Source organism: Peromyscus eremicus, chromosome 3, assembly GCF_949786415.1.
Source record: "Peromyscus eremicus chromosome 3, PerEre_H2_v1, whole genome shotgun sequence".
Taxonomy (NCBI): domain Eukaryota; kingdom Metazoa; phylum Chordata; class Mammalia; order Rodentia; family Cricetidae; genus Peromyscus; species Peromyscus eremicus.
Window position 1 is genome coordinate 146,350,123 of NC_081418.1, and position 14,958 is coordinate 146,365,080.

The 14,958-nt window shown below is 37.7% G+C and overlaps 1 protein-coding gene across 1 annotated transcript in view; it reads right to left on the bottom strand.

Moving 5' to 3' along the window:
• Positions 1-553: 553 nt before the first annotated feature.
• Positions 554-14,958, bottom strand: part of Lmo3 (LIM domain only 3) — a 55,995-nt gene continuing 41,590 nt past the window's right edge. The window contains exons 3-4 of the mRNA XM_059256984.1: positions 12,782-12,907; positions 554-659 (exon numbers count right to left, since the gene is read on the bottom strand). Coding sequence (XP_059112967.1) covers positions 554-659; positions 12,782-12,907 — 232 coding nt within the window. The remainder of the gene's footprint in view (positions 660-12,781; positions 12,908-14,958) is intronic.

Here is a 14,958-nt window from a genome sequence, read left to right on the forward strand (position 1 = left end):
CGTGTGTTTATTTATTTATTGTTGTATTTCTAACGTTGATAGTCTTGCTTTATCTGTGTGTCATCAGTGAGGTTTTCTCTTCAATTCTTACTAGAAAGGTATAGCTCATTGAAAACAGCTGGTAGACACAAAAAGCATAAATATCCAGTAAGTTTACACACTGATTGTACTAAATGCAACAATACAAAGAAGCAGACGAAACACAAATGGTAACACAATAAAACTGTATTACATTTGTGCTTCAGATATTACAATACATTATATACAATAGTCCAAAATAAACATCTCATGCCAACTGACACAAAAACGAATAGCAAGCAAAAAAACCCAGCAATATATACATGACTTTTCTTTCTTTAATAATGAACATTCAACTCTTGAACTGGGGCAATTTCACTACATAGAGATGCAGTCCGCCTTTGATTCATTATGGCTATCCTGCTGTCCTACCACTACCCTATTTAGTAGGTTCCTGGGTCAATTCTTATATACATGTGAGCAAAAAAGATAAAAGAATGTAGTGCTTTGTGTTGTTAGGGGTGATGTCGATGGATCAGCGGACCTGGGGTGCATAACCTTCTTTCATTAGGCCTTCTTCATAGTCTGTCTGGCAGAGGATCATGTTATTCTTTAAGAAAAATTTGTCTCCCACACAAAATCTGAAAGTATAAAAACATAAAGTGTGTTAAGACTACTAAAATCCAAAAGACTGTCTTAGGAAGTTACTTTCATTATACAAATTAAAATTGTTTTATTTCAGTTATTAGCACTTGTACACAGCATTTAAACTTCACCTTCCTATATAAATATCACAGGAATAGCAAGGTAAACATTTTGGACACCAATGGTGATAGTCCTTATTTCTTCCCCTTTCTCTTTTTCTTTTCCTTACTACATTGGCAAGAAGAAAATATTAGATACATATATACCCTCATTAAGTAAATTGAATATGATATCAGTTTTTACTGTTATGATTATGAATGATTTTATACTGGTCCTTTGTCCAATCAATCAAACCATAAAAGGCACTACAGTGAACCAAAGAATTAGGAAATTAAAGTTTTCTCTTCCAGGCTCACTTTAACTCTGTTATGAAATGTGACTAAATCTTAGTAACTTGCAAGTGCCTACTGTCCAGTGAAAGGTGCCCGAGTACACTGAGGCTGAGCTGTTTTCCTCCATGGAAAATTCCCCAGCTGCAAAATAGTAGATGCCACTCACTAGAATGCTTCCCATTAAGACAGAGTAACCTGGATGAACTACCTAATATTGATGTGATAAATAAAACTAGCTCCCAGCAGCTAATTATGCATTTTAGTTTATGAAGCATTGTTTAAAGTGCAAGATTGTAATGTTTTTAGTAAGTGTTCTTTTTATATAGTTTCCCAGTGGGTGATACTACAGACACAATACAGGTAAAAAGTAAATGTTTGTGCTATTTCCAGTACATTTAACAATAAACTCTGGGGAAATCTATGTGTATATATATATATATATATATATATATATATATATATATATATATATATATATATATACACACACACATATTTAATTGTAACAATTGAATGATCAAACAGCAGTGTTGGGTAGAGTTGACTGAGAATAACTCTGTAATTATACAGGTCGACCTCTGTGACCTTTGGTGGTGGTCATTCTTTATCAGATAGTCAATTCAGAATGATGCTCAGGCAGAAATCTTAGTGGATGGATTAAATGGTGAAGTGAAAGCCACCCTCTAATGCTCTGTAAAGTTAAAGGTTTAAATGAGGGGCACTTGGACTGATTTACATTTGCAAAGATTGGAATTCTAGACAAACAGTGAATCTATTTATTTTCCATCCAGGCAGCTTTGGAAATTTATCCTTATACTAGCTAAGTAGATAGAGGGGAAAATAGTGTAATAAAAAAAGTAGATTGAAAAGAATTAGCTCTCCTCTTAAAGGAAAATTGGTCTGTTTATTTGTGGAATTTACTTTTTCCCCAGGATTACTGCCTACTGCTGATGTTGGTTTAAAGCAGAGACTCAGCTCTGGTCTTGAAATCCTGGATTTGTTTGCCACTGCATCTGCTGGACAAGATGCACATTTAAGTTTGGGAGTTTGAGTATATTTTTCTTTTTTGCTAGCTTTAGCCTGTATGCTTTAAATATAGAATTTAAATAGTGATGTTTAATAAATCAGTTTACGTAGCTATCATAACTATGAAGACATATTGGATAAATGGAAATATTCTTTATTTGGACAAGCCTTAGGAGCCCAAATTTGACTTTTATGAAAAATTATGTGAAACAGCAATAAAGACATATTTAATGAGTGTTCAAGACAATCCATTTATATTACTGTTGAAATTAATTTCAGCTCCTTAATAATATAGTATAATATCATATCTGAATAAATACATTCAATAAAGCACTCCTGTCTTCTTGCTGTTATTGAGTTGGTTTTCCTACAATGCAACTTATCTGAAGATATTTTTCAATGTTCATTGTCTTTAACTTTATTATCAGGAGCTCAAATTCTGTTAGTCATCATATACAGAGACGGGATTCTGTCATCCATCCTGTCCTGTGGTATCCTGTCATCCTTAGCTCAGAGTCCTTTAAGACAGGATATTGTATTTTGTAGGTAAGTAAGATCAAGGTTGACACAGGGAGTTGTAACCTGGAAGCAGCAGTCCTGGGGACCTGGCTTCATGTTCTGCTTCTGTCATGTACCTGGTGCAGGCATGGGTGCATGCCACTCATTCCCTACTTAAGTTCTCTGTAGGAGAGATGAAGACACAGTATCCAACTATAAGGAGTCACCACGGAAAGCACAGGGAAGGCAGCAAAGCAAATGCGAGGGATAAGGTCCAGACTCCCACCTTCTCCTGGTGACAAAGACATAGCTGCACCTTTTGATCAAGTAATGTAATCAGACCTGTTTCTCACACCGAGCCCAGTCGGCCAGCATACCCTTAGCTCCTACCAGAATGCCAAAGGCCTGCCTGGGTTTGCACAGCCTGAGGAAATGTGGTGGAGAACTGAAGACATGCCAATTATTTGTCGATCTCTGGCCTGTTCTTTCACCCAGGTCTCACAATGTGAAGAGTGAATATAAGTGTGTTTGCTTATTAGTTTTTGTTTTCTTGAAATAGAGTCTCACTCTGTTGCTTAGGCTAGCCTACAATTCACTTTGAAGCTCACACTGGCCTCAAACTTACAGCAATCATCATGCCTCAGCCTCCTGAATGCTGCTATTACAGGGATGAATTGCCATACCCAGACCCACAATCTTTGCATTGTTGTATTCTCTTCTGCATTTTTCATAAACCTAACTACCATTTGATGAGATGTGTATCACACATCCCGTTGACTAGTGTAGAGAGAGACAGAGAGAAATGGACGAAATATCTAAAAGCAAGAGAAAATACATCAAAATAGTTAAATATTCCTTTCTGAAAGGTTTCATAATTAACATCATAGCAACTGGGTAAAGTATATTTTATGTACGTTTCAATCTATATGTAAAACTAAAGATGATATAGAACATGGGTTAAAAGTATCACAGTCACAACTAACCTACAAAACTGTAAACAGTGTTGGCAGCTGTGGTTAGGAGCAGACCGTTGCTGTTCAGTTGAGATCATCATTGTCCCTAAAAATGTCCCACATAGGGGCTGGGGAGGTGGTAAAGTGATTGCCACACAAGGATAAAGAGTTCAATTCCCAGCACACAGACAAACGGTCTGGCATGCCAGTGTTTGCTTATATCCCTAGAACTGGGGAGGCTGAGACAGGAGGATCCCCGGAGCTTGCTGATCAGTTGTCCCAACTGAACTGAAGAGCTTGAGGTCCAGTGAGAGACTGTCTTAAACAATAGAGTGGAGAGAATACCACTACAGAAAATGCCTACTGTCAGCCTCTGGCCTCTACATACACACTCACCTGTGCACACTCCACACTCACCCACCACACACAAGTGTTTGGGAGCACCTGTGTATGCACACGTGTATGTACCCACACTCAACATGTACATAGACTCAAATACGTAGACATGAAGAAATTAGATAAATAACAGTGCAGGAGTTAAATGTGCAACAAAACAAGCGGTAACTTTAATTTTGTAAGGAAAAGCTAATTTCCAACACCATATAACCTGCTTCTTTTGAGATTTTACATTTGTAGAGAAAACCTTTTGAGCATGGTGTTGGCTAAAGAATGTTCTAAGTGTATTAACAGGCCAGGCTAAACCTTGTGAAATCTTACTCATCATCTTATTGTAATGCAGTCTTAAATGCTTGTGGGGTATGGTCAACTCTATTAGTTTTATCCTCACTCAAAAATTACTAAAGAAGAAAAAAGGATGCCAATTAGGTTATTAACTAATCTAAAATTCAAATGCTGAAATTAAGAATGCAATTAATTTCCAGCTGAGGATGAGTCTAGCTGACTTCATAGAGTTTTTGAGTCCCGAGAAGCATAAGAATGAAATGTAATTAATAAACTTCTGTTCTAAAATGGGGAGCATAGAGCAGTTTCCCCTTTTATATTTTTTATTGACTCTTTGAAAATTCAATAGAATGTATTTTAAACATTTTCACCCCTCTTGGTGTTCCCTTACCTCCCTCTCAAACCTTCCACCCCTACCAGATACAGCAGGTTATCAAAGCCTGTTCTAAGATGCCTCCATTTGTAACATGAATTTGAAGAAGTGAGAGTGTTAACTTAGTTGTCTTATTTCCCTGAGGTAAATGGCATCCAATTATAACTAATTTCTGTCTTTATAATGTTTAAAAGGAAGAAGAAATCTGGTCTGTATTCCCAACATATCTACTTTCTCACTCTGCATTCATAGCCACTAACGGACGGAGTGCTCCATGCTGCAGTACTCAGCAAGAGGCATTTGCCAGTCCCTACACTCGTGAACAAATTTCCTGTCTTTTCCCCATTGACAGCCCAATTATCATTGCATATCTCACTCCTTAACAATCCTTTAAGCACCAAGGAACGCTGTCCATATCATGAGTCCTGCTATAAATTATTCAAAGTCAACTTTACCTTAGCCCTGCAGGATCTATTTATACTTCCATATTCTTAGTCAGAAAACACAATAGTCTTCTGAAATTGGTCCACTCCTGGGAGTAAAACCCTAACTTGCTTGGCTAAAATCTTGAGATGACCATTTACTATCTCGGGCAGAGTACTTAAACTTTTTGCACATCTTCTGTGTCTGTATAATATTACTTGTGTGTATGTTTTTAGGGCTGATCATTTGTTGATGGATAACCAACAAACTGATGATGTGCTCTTCCCAGTGGAGGGCTGTGTTTCTTGCTCTAATCATTCCTTTTTTCTTATAGTTCTTGGCATCTGACTGAGGTCTCCTGTACTTTCCCAACTCATTGTTAGCACAACAATTGTTCAGCTCATGTTTACATAGATATAAACATGTATGTGTAATTATGTGCAACTTTTTCAGTCTGTAATTATGTATAATACATATAATATATGTATTTAATTATATATGTGTATCAACAACTAATGAAAAGAGGACATGGATTGGAAAAAAGCAACGAGGAATATATGGAAGGGTTTGGAGGAAGGAAAAGGAAGGGGAGAATGACGTAATTAAAATCTCAGAAATATAAAAGAAATAATAGAAAATTTTTTCTGCACTCCAATTTTTTGCCTACCTTAGAGACTAAAAGCATCAGCTACATAATGATCATTTTGGGTATTAAATGAGATTGCAATGCTAATATATATATATATATATATTTAAAAATCAGTGAAACAAAATATAAATCTTAAAAACTACAAATTCAAATTGTATTTGCCATTTCAATTTAGCGTATTCCAAAATCTCTCTCTTTCTCTTTCTGTGTATGTGTGTGTGTGTGTGTGTGAATGTATGTGTGTATGTTATGTGTGTATGTGTGTGTGGATGTGTTTATTTGTGTGAATGTGTATGTGTGTGTTTATGAGTGTGTGTGTGTGTGTGTGAATGTGTATGTATGTGGATATGTGTGTTTATGTGTGTATGTATGTGTATATGTGTGTACGTGTGTGTATGTGTGTATGTGTACGCATATGTGTGTATGTGTGTGTGTACGTGTGTGTATGTATGTATGTGTCTGTGTATATGTGTGTGTATGTGTTTATGTGTGTGAATGTGTGTTGTGAGGATGTGTGTGTGTGTTTATGAGTGTGTGTATGTGTGTGTGGATGTGTGTGTATGTATGTATGTGTGCATAAGTGTGTGTATGTGTGTATGTATGTGTGTATATGTGTGTATGTGTGTGTATGTATGTATGTGTCTGTATGTGTGTGTGTGTGTGTGTGTGTATGTGTGTGTGTGTGTGTATGTGTGTGTATGTGTTTATGTATGTGAATGTGTGTGTGGATGTGTGTGTGTTTATGAGTGTGTGGATGTATGTGTGTGAATATGTGTGTATGTGTGCGTGTGTGTGTGTATGTGTGGTGCTCATGTATGTGCACATGCATGTTAGTATGGAAGGCAGTGATGAACTTCTTGTGTCATTTTTCCAGAGCTATCAACAATCTTTTTGAGACAGCATCCCTCACTGAGACATGAGACTCACTGATTTGGTTAGGCTGGCTGTCCAGGGAGCCCAAAGAGTGTGCCCGTGTCCACCTTCCCAATTCTGGGATTACAGGGACTTGTCACTGTACTGGTTTTATTGTTTGGTTATGTGATGTGGCTTTTGGAGCTGGAATGGAGGGCCTCATGCCCACCTATCAAGAATTTTACCAACTGAGTCCTGTCCCCAGCCCAACCAGGACCCTGGGGACTCCTTTCTGAAAACTAGACATGTCAGCCCTCAAATACTTCCCTGAACTTGAAATAATGGATGTCTCTTCTCCCAGCGTAGACCTAAGTCTGATTAAGCTCTTCTGGGAGTCTCTGATATCTTGTCTCCCCCAGAGTGTTGAACACATGGAGTTTCCTAAAGAAACTAGATTTTATTCCCCTCAGCTTCTGCAGGGTCTAGCACTGTTTCAGCCCTGAAAATAGAAAAGCAAATGCTGAGCCAGAGAATCAGCTCCAAGGGTCAACTCTTTTGCTGCCAAGCCTGATAACCTGAGTTTGATTCTCAAAATCCAGAGTGGAAGAAGGGAGAGAAATAATGCCCACAGGTTATCCTCTGACCTCTGAACATGCACTGTGGTACACACATGTACACATACCAGAAAACTAGTATGTGTAAAATGCTTTTAAATTAAATACTACAAAGAAAAGAAAAAGAAATATCATGCAGATTTTTTCCCTTTTGTTCCAAGGTCATTATGTTGTGGAATAATCTTTTAATTTTAATTCACATTGTGAATATATGTCACTCTGATTGGTTTAATAAAAAGCTGAATGGCCAATAGCTAGTCAGAACTTTTGGGGCAGAAAGAATGCTGGGAAGAAGAAGGATAGTCACAAGGAGATGCCAGGGACGCAGAGCAAGCAGCATGGGCTTTACAAAGTAAAGGTAACTGAGCCATGTAAAAGAATGTAGATTAAAAGATATGGATTGACTTAAGTTATAAGAACTAGTTAGAAACAAGCCTAAGCCATCAGCCAAGCTTTCGTAATTCATAAGAAGTCTCTGTGTCATGATTTGGGTGCTGGTTGGCAGGACAGAGAAAGATTAGCTGCATCATTATTTAGTTTTCTGTGGATGAACTCTTCAACTTTTAAGAAATTAACCTACTGTAGAGATTATTTTCAATTCCAAATAAAAATTAAATTATCATAAAATAAGCTCCAGAATAATTCCCCCCCTAGTTTCCTTCCTTTTTAAAGGGAGATATTTCTGTAGTTAAAATACAAGATCTATATTTTTAACCATGGTTTGCTATAAAAGGCATAGACCTGCACATGCTATTATTATTGTCTTGTGTCTCTCTGTATGGCGTATGCATGTGCATATTCATGTATGTGCATGTGTTCATGTGCGTACACATCACTTTTTGTGTGTGTGTATGTGTGTGTGTGTGTGTGTGTACTGTTCATGTACTAATGCACAAATATGTATGGAGGCCAGAGGAGGACACTGGGCATCCTCTAGTACTCTTCTCATTATTTATTATTGTTATTAAGAAATCCTTGGCATATTCTTCAATTTCATGAAACAAGAATTGGGTCTCTCTCTCTCTCTCTCTCTCTCTCTCTCTCTCTCTCTCTCTCTCTCTCTCTCTCGGGGCATTGATATGTAAGTACTACACCATGTGTAGAGGTCAGAGTACTATTTAAAGGAGTTAGTTTTTCTACACTGTGGATTTCAAGAATCACACTCAGATTCTCAAGCTTGTTGGAAAGTGTTTTTGTTTACTCCGCCCTCTTGCTGGACCTTCTTTACTTTTAAGACAGTCTCCCACTGAATGCGGAGTTCACATATTCAGCTAAATGGGCAAGTGTGCAAGTGAGCTGCCTATTCCTGGATCCCCACCCAAGTTGAGGTTACAGGTGTGCAACCACTTGCCTGGATTTTTATATAGGTGCTGTGGATCCAGCTCAGGCCTTCTTGCTATTGTGGTAAGCACTTTACTTGATGAGAATTCTCCCCAGCTCCTTTTAATAATGTTTTTTAAAATATTTGGAAATACTTTGAATCTTCATATTTAGACATAAAAGTGAAGATAAAATGGGTAATGTAGCACAGGCCTTTCATGCCTGCTACTCGGGGGCTGAAGCAGAAGGATCCCAAGTTCAAGACCTGCATAGGTTATAGAGTGATTTCATAGCAAAACTGGAAAACTTAGTGTTCCCTCTCTCCAAAGAAAAGGAAAAAGAAGGCTGTGGGTACAGTTCAGTGGTCGAGTGCCTGTCAAGAGTGTACGAAGCTCTGGGTTCAATCCCCAGGACTATAAAGATAAATAAATCCATACAATAAACACATGCTGAAAAACAAAATTAAGGTGTATATTAAATAAAATCCATAAACTTCTATAATTCTGTAATTCGAAATGTTAGCAAAGTTTGGTTAAGGAGAAATGTCCAAATGACCAAATGACCTCTTTCCCTCCTGCTTCCCTGGGAAAAAAAAAATTAGTGCTGGCCAAGACTTTGCACAGGTTTTGTCAGGACGTGGCACCCTGAATGTGCCTCCACAGCAAGGTTCAGGGGAGAGGAGCATCTCCTTTCTTGAAACTCTTCTGTATTCAGGGTGATCACATCTGTGTGCTCTGCTTGACTGATGAAGATGAGCTGACTTCCTGCATTGAGGAAGTTTGTCTTGTAAGGACCACAGTGACAAGACAATCACCAAGTGCTAATTGTGCATAACCAGTGCTAAAGATATGCAGCCCCTTTACGGCAGGTAATAAATGAAGTGGACATAGAAATGTATTAGGTGCTTTTGTGATGAGGTTGGAATAGTGTTTTGCAGCCATAAGAATGCAAGCAGTTTTTAGAGTCAAAATTTAGGAGCGTTTGTCTTACTTGACTGAGTTCTACTGAGCAGACTGACTTAATTGTGAATGTAACTTTTTATTTCCATGGTGAAATAAAACTGATCTATGATTTGTAAATAGCATTAACTACCTTCAATTACTTTGTATCACAGTGGGATTTAGGCTGAGTTTAGCACTCAAATGATGCTTTCATTTTCAGTGCAGAATGTAGATAAAATATGGAAGCCTGCCCTGATAGGCAAATGGACATAGGGCATAAACAGTTCCTCAGGGGAGGAAAATCTGAAGGGCCACAAGTCAGCAAATAAACACCAATTAAAAATCAAAAACAGGTAGCAGCTTTCATCTCTGACAGTGACAAGAATTTCTTTCTAAATAATAAGCCCCAGTGTTAGGGTGAATGTGTGAGATCATGAGTAAATTTGCTGTGGGAACAATAGGTATAGCTTTTATGAAGATCATTTGGTCAATATTTATCCTAAGCTTTCAAACTGTTGCATGCTTTGAATAACCAATTACACTCCTGTGAACTTATCCTGACACAGATTTGAATATTTGTCTGCTTAAAGAGTCAGTACTTTATTGATGATGCAAAATGCACTGTAGAAATAACCAAAGCATCAGACCACATCATGTGGACTTAATACTTGATGACAAAAATGAATGCAAAATAGCTTAAAATATCTTAAAAGAAATTTTAACAGCAAGTAAAAAGATAAATAAATAACAGAGATTAAAAGAAATGATTCAAGTGCCATACATTAAGATTCTTCCCTGTTAAATTGCGTAGCATGGTATTTTATTAATTCATTCTGTGCATTTGCATCATATTCAGTACACCCATCTCTTGAACTCCTCCCAGACACACCCGACCTCTCAACTTACTCCCAACTTCATGACTTATTTCTGTTACCACTACTACTGCTGCTACTACTAATATTTGTAGACAAGAGTCTCACCACACCGCAGACTTGCAACCAACTGGATCTTCCTGCCTCCACTTCCTGGGTGCTGAGATTTCAGGTGGTTACCATCATGTGAGGGATTCCTATCACTATCTTTTTAATCTGATTAAATATCATATGATATATAGAAGTTATGCATAATTTGTCACATACACATAGGATAAAAACCATGAGTGGCTATGTACTAAAATACTATTTTCTTTTAGAATAGTGAAGGCTAGAATCTTTTTTATTTTTAAATTTTCTTCTAAAAATATGTAATCTTTTCTAAGTGGAATAATTGTACAAGATGCTTTCTTAAGGATAGTGGTCATTGCTCCTGCTGTCACGGAATCAACTTGTGAAATGAACATAAGTATTTTTGCCTTTACGGCTAACATACTTTTAAAATGTGTACACATACATGTTCACATGCATATAAGTGTGTCTGGATGGATGTGTGTATATTTGTGTTTGTATATATCCATATTTTTATAAAAGATAACATGTGAATTTGTTTGTGTATTGCTGGCTAAGTGTCACCTTCAACTGATGTAATTATTGATATAAAACATTGTTGAGAAGAATCAAAACACAAGATGGCTCCTAAGTTATTGCCTAGGCAATGTAATAAGATAGAGTAGGTAATATTCTAAACATCTAAATTTGGCAAGAGACTCTATTGGGGTATAGACTGTATAGAAATAACAAGACACTGAGGTATAATTTGGACAGGACAAATTATAAATATAGAAGGAATGATTTTTGAAAATGCATTCAATACTCTATTTTATTGACACAAAACTCTAGCAATTTAGAGAGATTAAATAACATATTGAAAATCACAAAGCTAATAATTTAGCTAATATGTGTTGGGGCCAGAAATTGAATCTGTTTTCCCCACAAACTTCATATCCTACTATTTCATAGGGCCTCATGAAGAGATTTTGAATCAAACAGGACTTTTCAGAGAAAGTTACATAAATTGAGAATGCAAAGCAATATTTATTGATGACACACTATGTGGACATTTTCTCACAGATTCTATACATTCTTGAAATTCCAGCAAGGGTTTTAGAATTTTAAATACTGTAGTTTTGGTATGCATAGTTTTGCCATTTTTGTGTTTGTTTGCTTGCTGTTTGAGGTAGGGTCTCACTGTGTAGCACCAGCTGTCTTAAAACTTGCTACGTAGATAGACTCATCTTGAACTCTCAGAGATCTGCCTTCCTCTACCTCTGACATACTGAGATTAACTGTGTGCACCAGCATGCCTGGCTGTGATAGGCATATTTATAGTATTCCATACTCTGTATTACCCTATGGAAAACAGGTTGTAGCTATAGGATAATTTCCATGGGGGTATAATTTTTGATAAACAAAAGTGAAGGATTTATTATACTTTTAGTTTGAAAGAGTTTTGGAACTGATTAACAAAGTGTTACAAATAAGGAAACTGGATTCAGAGAAATGATGTTGTTAGCTTAAGACTGCACAGCCAGTTTGTAGCACAGCTCAGACTTCGACAGGTTTCTAGACTTCTGGGCAATAGTCTTCCCTTTGGTGTCTTCCCACTGCTGGTAATTGTTTAGATATTAGCTTTGTTTGGTTTCTTCCTCAAAAGATTAGAGGTAACTAAGAGTATGGAGAGACCACGCTTAGAATTCCAGAGAAGTCAAGAGATGGGGACTCGAGAAACACAGACAAGATGAAAACAAACTTTCTGTTACCAATTCTTTGCCTCTGAAAGAATCACACAACAGAAAAAAAAAAGGTAGAGGTAGGTGTGTGTGTGTGTGTGTGTGTGTGTGTGTGTGTGTGTGTGCATGTGTGTGCACACATGTACACCTGCCACAGCACATCCATAGAGGTCAGAAGACAGATTCTGTGTCAGTCTTCACTCTTTACTTTGTTTGGATGCGGGGTATTCCAAGTTCATTGGTTCCAAAGCTCTGGGGATTCTCCCATCTCCCCCAACCCCTGTCCCCATCTGTATCCATTTTGCTGTAGGAGGATTAAAATCACAGAAATGTGCTAAGCTGTCCATCTTGACAAGGACCCTGAACCCAGGTCCTCACGCTTGTGCAGAGAATGCTTTGCTCACTGAACCATGTCGTTACTCCCTTGCAAAGATATTTTAAACTACCGTATTAAGAGATACTAAAAGAATAACAAGAATGAACGATGGGTCTGGAAGTCAGTGGAAGTATTTCGTGTCCAGTTGCTATCACATGATACTGTCTTTTGAAGCTAGTCCAAAGACCTCTCTCTGCAGTAGTTCGTTTCTGGTGTTGAGTGCACATTTGCAGAATGTGGAGATTAATTGGTCTAACAAAGTGGACTGTGATCATTCCCACCTATTAAATCAATACCCAGCCTAGTGAGTGGCATCATTTGGGGAGGTCAAATTAAATGTACTAAATGCACTCACCTCTGGTTGCAAAGCTGACAGGCAAAGCAGTCCAGGTGGTACACATTATCCTTGGCACGCATCACCATCTCAAAGGCAGGGATGAGCTTGCTACAGGCAGCACAGTTTCCCGTTACACCGAACAGCCTAGAACAACAAACATTTTTTTTTTCAACTTAGGGAAACCTGGGTTTGCAAACTGAGAAGCTGTTAATCTATGCTTTGAAGTGATCCATGCACAATGCCTTATGATGTTCATAAATGAGTTTTATCTGATATATATACATATTCTTCTGCAATACATCCTCCCTTGACCTCTCCAGATGAAAATTACATCTCGTTTTAAGAGTAAAGGAAAAGCAAACACATTAGGATGCTTACACATCTACAACAAACAGCAGTCAATTGGCTAAATTCGTTCAGAAAACACTTGCTTGCTGGAGTATCAATATAAAAGCTATATGATCAGACCTTAACATTACATAGTAGCATTTTAGTGAAAAAGAATCCCATGCATCTGATGCTCTCCTCTTTGACATCTAATTACTAAAAGGCTCGCCAGTGACCTTAAAGAGCACCTATGAACAAGCCACTTATGATTCTAACATACAGAGGTGTGTGCACATGCTGGCCCTATAGCACAGTTACAGCTGTGATTATGTAACTCAGGTAACACATTACAGTAAATGAGGCTATGAGCTATACATAGCCAGATCAGGAGCTGGGTTGAAATATGCTATCAGAATTAGTGCAATAATCTGGGAAAATGTACACACACACACACACACACACACACACACACATATCTGATTTGCGGAAGATGCCTAGAAATAGTCATTGTAATGACTTAGAAAACAGTACCAAAAGAGTCTTAACATTGTACGAGAGGAGATAGAATATTTTTTCTATCTGCTTTGGCAGTATTCAAAGCAAGTTTCTTTAACATTGTTAATGGTGGTGAGAAGCTATTACAAATAATATTTTGTGCACAGTGGTTAAGGTCTTTTTAAAACTAGGGAATGAGCTCAGAGAAAAACCAGCCCATCTGCCAGCTTTCTTTTTTCTCCAGCATCAGGCTGACGGGAGAAAAAATATAATGGTTCTCATGGGAAAGATGAAATTAAAAGCAGTTCAAAACTAATGAATTCAAAGGTGCTATGGAGAAAGCTTGTTTTGGTTATAAAAAAAGCACTTTTCCGAAAGTCTTAGCCTTTCATTTTATTGAATTTTGGGATTATGCACAAACATGCCGGAGTCTCATTTCTTTCTCTAAACTCTAAAGGTCCTTGCTTAAGGTGAGCATATTCATCTTTCAATTTATAACCGTTTCCTGTTATGGAACTAATGGTGACACTTGGAAGGCTTGTCACAGCGATGCCCGAGAGTCTGACAAAACGTGGCACAGATTCCTATGCTCCTGTTTTTGTTGAGTTCTTTCTTCAAAAGCACGAGCCTTTTGAGGATGAAACAGCAAGCACCTCCTAAATGATGTCCTGGCAGTTCTTGGGCGCCAACTATAGAAGCTAACAGGCTTAGCCACAAGATTAAATTCAAGATGCATAAATACTTATTTTCCTCAAAGATTGTTTAAAATTTCATTTGCTCATCTTGCTGGATGCACACACCTATGTTTCCAGCATTCTTGGGAGGTGGAGGCAGGGGGATCAAGAGTTCATGGCCAGCCTCAACTGCATAGTAAGTTCAAGGCCAGCCTGGGTTATATAAGGTAAGTTAAATAATCTTTATAGTCTCAGTTTGCAATTCCTATCTTCAGAAATAGGCTTCCTTTAAAAACGACTTGATGGAACAATATAATGTTGTAGGTCTACTCCCAGAATCATTAAAAATGAAACCAGCACAAACCAAAGCTTTGATCTTTTCCTTTTTGCATTTTGCTTTCTCTCTTTGTGTGATGTGTTTCATTATGGGGCTCAGGCTGGTCTTGAACTCTCAATCCTCAGGCCTCAGCCTCCTGAGTGCTGGGATCACAGCTGTCCACCACCATGCCTGGCTTCATCTTACTCTAATTCTCAGTATCATGGCACATTTACCTCAGCGTACACTTCACGTCGTCTATTCAGACATCACACATCACTTCTTGTGTTGTTTGTGTCTTCTGTTCAAAGGGTCCTTATTATATGCACATTGCTATGTTTTAGCATATAAACGCTCACTAATATGAGATAAGGGCATTGTTA